The 11,397-nt window shown below is 35.9% G+C and overlaps 1 protein-coding gene across 33 annotated transcripts; it reads right to left on the reverse strand.

The window, feature by feature from the left end:
- Positions 1-1,775: 1,775 nt before the first annotated feature.
- On the reverse strand, positions 1,776-8,063 carry LOC143852876 (uncharacterized). Of its 33 annotated transcripts, none has more exons than XR_013236905.1 (6): positions 7,496-7,890; positions 5,850-5,983; positions 3,334-3,386; positions 2,981-3,061; positions 2,815-2,855; positions 1,776-2,225 (listed from the first exon to the last, which is right to left on the reverse strand). XR_013236905.1 is itself a non-coding variant. In XM_077362565.1 (6 exons), the coding sequence occupies exons 1-6, from the start codon at positions 7,913-7,915 to the stop codon at positions 2,155-2,157; spliced, it is 345 nt and encodes a 114-aa protein (XP_077218680.1). In that variant the 5' UTR covers positions 7,916-8,062; the 3' UTR covers positions 1,776-2,154. The 33 variants fall into 33 exon arrangements, 7 of the variants coding, with proteins under 7 accessions (XP_077218680.1, XP_077218632.1, XP_077218665.1 ...); XM_077362565.1 differs by lacking the exons at positions 3,334-3,386; positions 5,850-5,983 and adding exons at positions 4,689-4,738; positions 7,908-8,062 and having other exon boundaries at positions 7,496-7,589; XM_077362517.1 differs by lacking the exons at positions 3,334-3,386; positions 5,850-5,983 and adding exons at positions 4,689-4,738; positions 7,908-8,062 and having other exon boundaries at positions 2,719-2,855; positions 7,496-7,589.
- Between the last annotated feature and the right edge of the window lie 3,334 nt (positions 8,064-11,397).

An 11,397-nucleotide genomic window follows, 5' to 3' on the forward strand; every position in this document is an offset into this window, starting at 1 on the left:
TCCGCTTATGCTTTGAGTATTTGGTATTTTTACATGGTATAGGGCAATTGCCCTGGGTTCAAAACTCCTTGATATTAAAAATCCACATCTAATGGTCAACCCAAAAGAGGGGCTACATGTGCCACGCATAAGCCAACCCTAAAAAGAGGGGCACACATGGGAGGGAGTCTTATAGTATAAAAGAGTAAATAACGCCTTCTCCCAATTTAAGCTTTTGGAGTGCTTGGCAGTTTCACATAAACTGAGGAAAAAAAAAAATTTCCTAGCAAAAAAAATTCCACAAGAAATGTTTTTCTTGCAATCCAGACAGGATGGTTATAATTAAAATTCAAAAATCAGTGGCAAGTGCAATTTTGTGGATAATGAAAAGTTCGAAACAAGGAGTTAATGCATATGTTGTGGCAGAGAAAAATGGATGAAAAACGGGAGAAGGCATTCCAGAAGATGGAGCAAAGGATAAATGAGGTGAGAAGGAAGGCCGCAGAAAAGAAGGTAAAGAAGAGAAATGAAGCTCTCAAGAAGATATCCCGACTCTCTCAAGTTGCTAAGAAGATGGGAGCCACAGGAAAGCTACCTGCTTTTCTTATGATACTTTGTCTCATAGTTGCCAGAAACTCCTTGGGCGGGTGGGAAACCCGTTTCCCCTAAAAACACGTTTCGAAAACGTTTCCAAAATATGATACAAAATTGGAGAAATGTTTCTGAAACACATGGGAAACATATGGTAAACTTACGTAAATAATGTGTAAACGCGTGATAAACGTATGCAACACTCATAGAAAACGCTTATGAAACGTGTATGAAACATTTGTGGAACTTATGAAAATCATTTTGGAAAAAAACACATCATTTCCTAAGACGTTTCTCGTACAATTTTCTATTGTTTCTCATTTCTCATTTCCCTTGTTTTTTTTTCATGTGTTTCCCGTTTCCGTTTCACGTTTCGTTTCCCGAATTTGTTTCCCACCCTGGTAACTATGCTTTGTCTATAATCAAAAACAGAAAGACCAAGCAACAAACAACAACATGAAAGGTTGAAATATTGTTTTGAGTTTAGTCATTTACTAGTTTTGTTTTGGATGGTGTCCTTTCATTTAATGTTTGTAAAATGGACAGTCTAGAGAGTAAGAAGGCATCGGTGCAAAATTGGATAGATGTTACCAAATTAAAAAAAAAAAATCATCTATATAGGCATTGCTTGTTCATACGTATGGATTGTCAAAGTTGGTTTGCAAGCTTGTCATGACTTTCTACAACTTGTTCATTTGTTGCCTGTTGGTCTCTGTGTTCTTACATAGGAAGATATCTAGAACTTTGTTTCTTTCTGTTTTGTTTGCGCAAAAAGATTTGTTCTAGTCATTGGGAAGTGGGAATGCATTCATGATTTAAAGAACAGAACGTATTAAAGATATGGACTTTTGGTTCTGCTTTCTGATGGCTAGGACAATAATATCAAATACTAGTATAAAACCCCGTTGGATGCACGGAACGGGCAACAAAGAGAAATATAGAGAATAACCTGCGACAAAGATTAGAAGTGGAAAGAGGAGAGACTAAAGAATTGATTGGATGTGACCCGAAGGTTACACTTTGAAAGGCGTTGTGTGTAAGCAGACCTCGTGTTCTTAAAGTTAGGAAAAGTTGTGTTTCCTCTGATTATCCAAAGCAAAGTCGTATTCATGTCACTTGTGAGTATAATTCTTTCATCTGAAAAAGATGCATTAGAGATTGCACACACATGGCTATGAAAGGCGGGAAAAAAGAGGACAAAAAAATTGCACAGCAAAGTTCAAAATCATATTATCTGTTGTCAAAATTTTCACCAATACTTGTTGGTTTAAAGAGGAAGAGCATGGACACCATCAGATTTTCCAAGAAACCTGATATGTACCATAATTTTATTTACATAAACAGAAAAAAAAATTGGTATAATTGTAGAAAATTACCGCATGGAAATATGCATGCATACTACATAATCAATAGTTAGCCATTGCCGGGAAGCATAGCTAGAAAAGACCTAAGAGGCTACAAATAATTTGAACCTAGTTTCAGGCACAAGCTTATCTCTTTTATCCTCAGCTTGGTCAGAGTTCCATTGCATTGATTGAAAATAATTTCAAGAATTTGGAGTTGCTTGGAGGTTGGTGGCTACCACTAAATTGCATTGATCTTATGGCATCCAAATGTCCGTAATGGATCACAAAAGAGATTCCCCAGACTTGTTCCTAAAAAAGAAATAGTATAACATAGTTAGCCATTTCAAAAAAAACATAGTTAGCCAAGACAATCATTCCTCTCAAACACCTAAATCTTAATGCTAAGAAGGAAACGTAAGTGCAATAGCAGTTGTAGCATTAACCCATTAATCTACCATATATATTGTGTAAAACCCATAGGAATCAAATGTAATGATTAAAACACATGATATTACATACAAAAAAGCACACGAATTCTATAAATCTCACTTGTGGCTTTGTTTGCTATTAGTAGTCATCATTTAAAGAACATTATTATCACTCTAAAGTATCAAATACAGTACTCTCCTTAAAATAGTTGTTGGTTTCAACATTAATAACTTCTTTTAAGCCATATCACATCCCATTCATTGGCAATTATGTTTGTTCGTAGATAACTTTAAACTCAATAGCAAAATTCCTTTGATTGACCTGGCTATGTTCTAGATGACAAACGTGACCCTTAATTACTATAAATACTCACTACGCTCTGCTTCAGTTATAATGGATTTCTTCTGAGCATGGAAAAAGAAACCTTCTGAAAGGCAGCAACCAAACAAATGTGGTTCAGAGAACGTACTTTCGATAGGAGAAACACCCTCGTGATAATGTACATAATTCCTACGGGGAAATGGAGAAAAGAATCAGCAATGGGCATAACTGATCTGGATTTGGAATACATTTGAGATGGATTATTTTCTTCAGATTATGTTGTTCATTAATTCTGGCCCTGCAGCCTTTCCAACCTTGTAATTTTTTTGGGTAAATGAATTTCCTTCAGCTTAATATTTGGTCTGTGTACACCTTTCATTTGTCTGTGTATGTGTCTGTAAAATAAATTAGAAATCAGCCCTACGAAAGATAAGATAGATGACTGAAAAGAATACTGATATTTGCACTACATGTTTTCATAATTGCACAATGTGTTCTCATGAACTTCAAATTAATAAGCAGAATAGCTGATAAAGGATGCTGTCCGATGTGAGATTCAATGTGAACACATTCGTATGTAAGTATTCATGTCACTGATTTATGTTTGTCAATCCACACTATTATTTTGAACTGTATGGTTGATTACAATAAACCCTAAGCCTCTAACCTTGAGTTCTGGCTGCAGTTGGGCAGCATTTAATTTGAGGCAAAAGTTTTGACCTGTGGTTTGAAGGAAAAGGGCAATGAGCCATTTTTTGGATAAGTAGCACAAGGAAACATCATTGAAAAAGGAAAGAGATGAACAAACACTAAAGAAATATTAAACTAAGGGCAGAGTTCACACAGTAAATTTGAGTCCAATAATCACAATTGGCTGCCACAATCCCAAACGAACAGGGCCTTGAGTCTGTCACGTCATTTCTTTTAATGTAATGCAACCATGTAATAGAAAAGAAAAGTCTTCATAAATAATACTCAATCATGTAGAATTTCTGAATCCAATTAACATCAAGTTCTTCAACCAATGGAGAGGGCTGCGATGGGGTGTGAGGTAGGGGAAAAGGAAAAGAAGAGGAGCGAAAAAAGAAAAATAAATAAATGCCATACACAACATTTGGGATTAGGCTAGATTCCGTGGAAAAATGAAAGAAATTAAAAAAAAAAAAAAAAAACTTAACAGTATTTACAATCAACCAAAATAATGTTATAGCTGCATCAAGTAAAATCATAGATAGGTAAATAGGAAGAGATATAGCTGTCTATCTACCTATGGTTTGTAGGGATAAATCCAAGAAAAAACTGTAGCAAAAAAATATCTGTCTTTTTACAGTAATTTTTGTTCCCTTCACGGGCTTTATATATGCTTTCTTTAACTTACCATTGAGAGTTGTTAACTGCCAACTTGAAAGAAATAATTTAATAGGGAAATACCCATTTATTTTTTCCTTTTATTCTCTTATGAAAGAATGAGTAGAAGAAGAAACGATGAAGATTTATTCAAAAAGATAAACAAACTCCAAAGAAATATTAAACTAAGGGCAGAAATCACAAAATAAACTATATTACAGAATCTCCTAATCTAAGGCCCTTTTCGTTTGAGATTGTGGTAGCCGATTGTGGCAGCCTATTATGATTATTGGACTCAAAATTAATGTGAGTTAATGAGTAGAAGAAAAAAATTAATGTGAGTTAATGAGTAGAAGAAAAAATAAAGCAAAAACTCTTGAAAACATCAATACAAATGTCAGTTAATGATGAACCTTCATATATTTTGCTCAAGATAACTATTGGTAGATTCCAGAGAATATAAAATGGATAATGCAAAAGGATATTAATAAACAAAAATGTAACCCATGTGGCTTTATGAGGTATCCATTCCTATTAGATAAATGGATAAGTGGCAAAAGGGGAAAAACGGCAACATAAAAGAACACAAAGCAGGATATCAGTAACTAATTTGAATTGATTTGAATTACATGCAAAAAAAGAGAGTTGCTACTTAAGAAGCTCTTTGAATGGTACTTGCCATTACAATTTGTTGGGCACATGCCTATTCGCATCGCATAAAACCCCTAAGCAAAGGAAAAAAACCCATAGGAACCTTTATCAAGGTTGGATTGATTTATTGGAAATATTTGGGCAAATATTCCCAGGATTTCCACGCATGAAACTTCCACAAGGTATAAATTGCTTCATAATATAGTAATATACAGAATAAATAATGAAAAGGGCAGATAAATAATGAAAAGAGCAGATGGTTTTCAAAATAGGCATGGTAATTATTTTAATTGCTTTAAAAGAGGTGGTTGAAAATAAGGTCACCTTTGAAGTTCCCTAATACCCAATCTCGACCAATTTTCTATAGCTAGGGAAACAACCAAAATATCCTCAGTCAAGCCAAGCTCAATAAAAAAAACACTTGGAAGAGCAATTATGATAATTAGTAGTTAATCCAATTTAAGTATTTTAAACAAATTATGATAATTAGTAAATAATTCAATTTAAGCATTTTAAACAATGAAAAGCCTAGAAATATCGTAATTTGTTAATTGTCTGGAAATTATATCTATAGACGCTATAATTAGCTAATGTCAACCACCCAAATACAGAATTTTAGAGCAATCTTCAACCAAAATGAAGATGAGTCTCAGCTGAATAATCTAATATCTTTTCCGATAATTCTAAATGAAATGATAATTTTAGGCCCTTGCAACTTTCAAAACACCTTCAAGGTTTTTACAAAGGATCTCAATGTGGTGAAACTGATTCATATAGGAATCACGGTATTTCTTCACTCTTTTTGAAACCTAGAAGTGCCAACGGATGTGCCTACGGTTGCTATATATGAGTGCCATAAGAAGTAAACCGAAAGAGTCGGCCATCACGGAGCAAATCAAAATTATGATGATTGTGAGACAACTTGTCGAGAAACAAATGTTTTCAAACACAAGGAGCAATAGAAAAAAAGTTTTGATAAGAAAAAACCTATATCAGTTAGAAAATTGCAAGCCTTGTCTACAGGTAGCAGTAACCATTCAATTGATGTAACTAGCAAATGAATAATATTAGATAGAGAGGAATCTACTAGTCAAAGATTGCAAGCTTTATGAATAATCCTCCAAGTCCAACACCAAATATTTGTTCAAGACCTTATGAAGAAGAAGAAGACAAAAAGGAACTTACTCGCCCAACTTTGCTTCAGTCCCTCAATATTCAGGCAAAAGAACAGAGTCTCCTTCTTTGAAAGCAACAAGAATAAGATTTCCACCTCTATCACGAGCACCGGGACCCACCGCTACAATTTTTCTAGAGTTTAACTGAATCGAGCACAGGAAAAAAATCAAACTAAATCACAATAAAATAATAAATGAAACATTTTAGAGACCTTTTTTTTTTACTCATAAAAAAATGCGAATGACTTATCTAATTTTAACTCCTTTCAGTTGAAGACCTTTCTGTATTGATCTTCAAATGAACTTTTTTAAGAAAATTGATTGAAACTTTTACAGATTACTTTTGTAAGCTGGCCTAGTATGAGATTGGTTTATGAATTATTATTAATATTTTTTTTCTCAAGTAGCTCATCCTCCCTGTTGGTCACCAATTCGATTTCTGATCAATTTCATGCCCTTCATTTTGTAGAATGATGCCAAATGGGGAGGGCTGAAAACGGGTCAGGTCATGGAAGAAACTAAGCCCATTTTTGCTCGGATCGAAGTTAGAAAGGTCAGAGAAGATGAAGGTGATACAGTTCAGAATGAGGTGAAAGATAACAAGAGAATAAAACAGACTCAAGCCGTTGCAGAAGCATAGACATCTGATTGCGGAGTAGCTAAGATGTCTATAAGCAATTAAATTATCACTTAAGAGTACAAACTGGTATGTATTAATTGATACCTGATTTCTATTGAATTTTGATCATACCCTCTTGAAACTTTTATCACATTCTGAGTGGAGTCCTCTAATGTCTATATTCATAAGTTGTCTTGAGCTCATCCTGAAGGCAAGAATTCTCATGTTCCCCCCTTGAGCTGTCTTCTCATTGTTTAAAGCAAAACAGATCAATGGAGACTCGGTAACTGCACATCACATGTTTCTATGTTCCTTATTTTTTTAATGTTTTGCAATTTCTTGATAAAACAATAAAGTCCCGAATTTTTTTCGAGATTATGAAACATAGTCCAGATACCTTCCTATTTTATTTTAGGCAAAAATATTCCGTTAAATTCATGATATTATTTGTTGTCCTAATCTTGTTAAATTTTACTGCATGACGGGAATATCTTTTTTTTTTCCTTTTCTGTTGGGTGTGTAAGCTGGGGTTTGGCGGGGGACCAATACGCCATCCCTAACTCAGAACAGATGAGAGGGAGATCCAGAACTCGGGATAGACGAACACTAAACCTAAGAGTTCGAACTACTCAATACTCGTGAGTTACATAATTGGATAGCTTGATGGGAGTAGGAAATCTGTGACCTTATCTACGGCAATGACCGACAAATAACAACCTAAGCAAGAATATAAATCGTTAGATCTACAGCCTTAAACATAGGCATTAGATAATGCAGCAAAACAAAAAAGAAGAAAAAAAAAAGGAAAATCACAATTTACATAAACCTAGGGTTTCAAAAAATGCAGCAAAATTAAGAAGGAAAATCACAATTTACATAAAGTTTGCATTGATAGTTCTGATTGGCTACAGGTAAGGAATACATTCACTTCAGTTTGTTTGTTCTTCTCGGATTGAAAAAAGGCATAACATCCGTATCCCTAATTTATTTATTTCTCTTATTTTGATGTGTAAAAGAAATCCCCACAAAAGCCTAACCTGAAATTGGAAAACCGGCTCGAAAAAAACATCCACAAAAGCCAGGTCATCTTCCTCCTGTGGTCCTCTCTCTCTCTCGTCTTTTTCACTCCACCTGCAATAAAAATTGAGGGAGTAAATATATTTTCAAAAACCCAAAACACTATATATAAAACCCAAACTCAATACCCTGATTAAATGCAAAACCCAAATACCCAAATACCAAACCAAATTATTAAATGAAATGGTAAGCTGTAGCCCGAGAGAAACAAAGAGAGATAGATGGAGCGAGAGCTATTTGGGGAAGAAAGTAGTTGACTAATCTCGAGAAAGAGTTAGAGTATGGGGAAGAGAGAGACGCGCGGACAGGAAGAGACCAGCTGTCGAGATTGCATCTTAAAAATATTAAAAAACTTTCAGATTTTTTTCTTGCCTTCCCATACGTGGCAGGCGCGGTGGGTACGTGGTAAGGGAGGGGCATTGAAAGATGAGAAGCAGATTCTTATCCTTCTCTGAGATGTCACCTCCTCTAAACGACAACCTTGAAGGGTAAGATATGGAAATATCAGAGTGGGTGGGTAAGGTCAAGCTTATGAAAATAAATTTGTGAGCGGCTTAAGAGTAAAATCCTATGAGAGAGAATGAGGGAGAAAAATCGAGAGATAAAAAAAATCACTTTTCCCGGTTCTTATATTATATTGTAGTAGATATATATATTCTCGGCCGAGATTTTCTCTTGGGCGAGATTTTGGGGTGAGCGACAGATACAGATACAGAGGGTAATATTCTCGTCAAGATTTGTTTGGGTCCTTAAAATCTCGCTAATAAAGCGCTACATATCGGAGACAGAGAGGGTTTTGGTTTTTTTTTCGGCATTTGCAAAAATTAAAAAACCAAAAACTATATCGTAAGACGAAGGGGAGGCTGACACGTAAGGCATGAACAGTAAAACGCCCCTCCCTCTTTAATAGAATATATATATATATATATATATATATATATATGAGGAAACTGTTGGTGCGCTTAAGCTCCCCAAGCTTATGGTGCGCTTAAGCGCCCAATCACATGTAGGCCCACTTTATTAGGATGATCCAAACCATTCATTTGAAAGGCCCTTACATAGATGGGGGATGTACCAAAAATTTGCTTCATAGAATCATCTTAACCCATCCATTTTGGAGAATCATCCTAACCCATCCACAAATCTGCCCAGTTTTGTCCTCCACAAATGGAGGGGTTAGGATGATCCAATGGAGCTGATTTTTGGTACACCCCATATCTACGATAGAACCTTGCAAATGAATGGTTTGGATCACCACAGAAAATGTGGGACCCATGTGATTGGGCGCTTAAGCGCACCATAAGCTTGGTGAGCTTAACAGTTTCCTCTATATATATATATATATATATATATATATATATATATGGGGCGCGGTATATGAGCTCACGCTCATATAGCTTATATGTGCTAGCTACGATAAATACACCATCTCCAATGTTGTTTGACTCATCCAACCCATTCATTCCATAGAACCTGACATAAATAGGGTGTTCCTAACAAACCATCTCCATACAATCATCCTAACCGTTCGATCTGTTGAGGAATGAATCCATTTTCTAGACGTCCATTTTAAACCTCCACAAATCCACATTTACCATGATCCTATGAAAATCATTTCTTAGGGACGGCCTATCTATGTTAGGTCCTATAGAATCAATATGTGACATAACCCAAACATCATAGGCACCACCCTATAGGTAGCTTATCTGAGCTAGAGACTCGATCTAAATTTATCACATAAAGAATTTGTCATAGCACTAAGTATGTAACCACGACACAAAAAATCATTATTTTCTCATTTTTGTTTGATGTTGGATTGAGCGGATTCATGTTCTTTGGGACTAGGTTGGGTGTGCTCAAGACAGAGGCAACTTTAAGAGTTGAAAGCCAAAAGAGTAAGCGGTGTTGCCAACGCTTGGAATTCAATTCATCAAACTTCTCGGGACGAGTGTAATCTTCACCGGCCATGTTGAACTAATCCGAATAATCTATCTTAAGATTGTTGGAAATATTTGGGGTAAAAAGATTAGATCAACAATTCAAACAATATATCTCAAGTAGCAATGATGAAGAAAATGAAATTATCAGCGATGATCTTGAAGATAATCCGCAAAAAAGTAGGTTAAGAATGAAACCAAATAAGTGAGAAATTGAAAAGAGTTTAGTGGTAGACGCATGTTACGGATCAACGCTACACTTAAGATAGATTATCACCCCCACCATGAACAGTATGCAATCGGGTTCTCTTTCAACCTATCTCCAGGATACAACACCACTTCCTTTGTCTTTGACGGTGTGCACGCACCTGCTTGGACCTAGTGAACAACGGTTGATGCAGAGCAAATTGCCCAAAAGAAAAGATGTTGCAAAGCTTGTAGGCTTGAAATTTGCAAAATACTAGTGAAAAATAGACGAACATTATGTTCAAAAGAAAAAAGATAACGAGTATGTCCAGTGAGATGAAAAGAGACTTTTGTGTATATATATAACCAACTGAACATTGAGTTCTTCTCTTGTATACACTAGAATGGTGTATATACTACATTCTCAAACGTCTCTCTCATCAAAGCTGAAATGATTGGAAATTGAAATTAGGAAAAATTGCTTGTGGGCTACATCAAAATACGTGAATTGCCAACGGGGGGACACACTTTTGAAAAGTTGTTAAAGAGGGTTGATAACCCTCTTTTGAGAGTTTGATAACCCCATTTAGAGGGTTGATAACCCCCTTTTACAGATTTGATAACCCCCATTTCGTCCCTCTCTAACAATTTTTCAAATATGTGTCGCTAGTTGGCAATTGTCCTATTTTGATGTCCTCCATTGGCAATTTCTCCTTGAAATTAAAGTGCAAAACCTTGACACCATATAAATAATGAATAAAGGACTTAGAGTCAAGGTGTAAAAAGTATAAAATATTTAAATAGGCATAAAAGCTTATAAAGAAGTCAAGCATTTGAAATTTGATTCAAAATTTAAAGCCTCAAGGCATTAAAACATTAAAATATCCAACAGATCTTTCACTTTGGTGAGGTGCAACCACCGCAGGTAGGGGTGTAAACAGAAAATGTATTTGTGATCATTGAATTTACGCGAACGGTAGAGATCAATTAAAGGTGGGGCCTACTAAATGTTCCCCGTGTTAGGCCTGTCTCTTTCCTCGTCCCTTCGTCTCTGTTCTGTTGCAGTAAATAAAGAAAACAAAAAAGGAAAAGTTGGGTCGTTTCGGTCAAAATCTCTATTATAACACCTCGTGTTAGCCAACGCGCTACCCCGTACAAATTTTCTTCATTTTAAGCACCATGTCTGCAACCCCAACTACATTATCTTTCTATCCGGCAAATCAATCCAAATAGAAGCCTGAACTCTGCTATCAAGAGTGATCCCGGATCACTTTCGTTGTCCCTTTGGCTCTATTCTGATAAGTGCTGTCATTTTAACACCGCGGGTCAGCCACCACGTTTCCCACCTTTCTGAGTCTCGCTGGAGAAAAACCGAATATCCTGGAACAAGTGACTCAGAGATCATCAAACATAGTGTTGCACATTCATTCAAGGTATGGATATATCAAATTGGCATCGGCGATCATTGGATTTGCCTGGCATTGTTTTAGCGGGGAATGAGAAGATGGAGACACCACTCCACGAGGCATCTTATGAGGGGCATGTCCAAGTGGGGTAACTGATTGTTTCACATGGTATAGAGCAAACTTAATAGTAAAAATCCACATGGAATGGCCAAACCCAAAAGAGGTGTCACATGCAAGGCTTCAAATTTCGACCGAAATCCGAAATTTCGGGTTTCGGTTGAGAGCGAAATCGAAAAGCATTATACAAGAAACCGTATTTTATTTTGATCGAAA

The sequence above is a fragment of the Tasmannia lanceolata genome, unplaced genomic scaffold, assembly GCF_043159265.1.
Source record: "Tasmannia lanceolata isolate RefF3 unplaced genomic scaffold, GAP_Taslan_0.1 ptg000003l, whole genome shotgun sequence".
Lineage (NCBI taxonomy): Eukaryota > Viridiplantae > Streptophyta > Magnoliopsida > Canellales > Winteraceae > Tasmannia > Tasmannia lanceolata.

Coding starts and splice junctions, on each gene's coding strand:
- LOC143852876 (XM_077362517.1), bottom strand. Junction 4,739..7,495: donor AGCCGGTTTTCCAATTTCAG/GTTAGGCTTTTG, acceptor TCCTTTGCTTAG/GGGTTTTATGCGATGCGAAT. Junction 2,226..2,718: donor TATAACTGAAGCAGAGCGTA/GTGAGTATTTAT, acceptor TTTCTTTTTTAG/GAACAAGTCTGGGGAATCTC.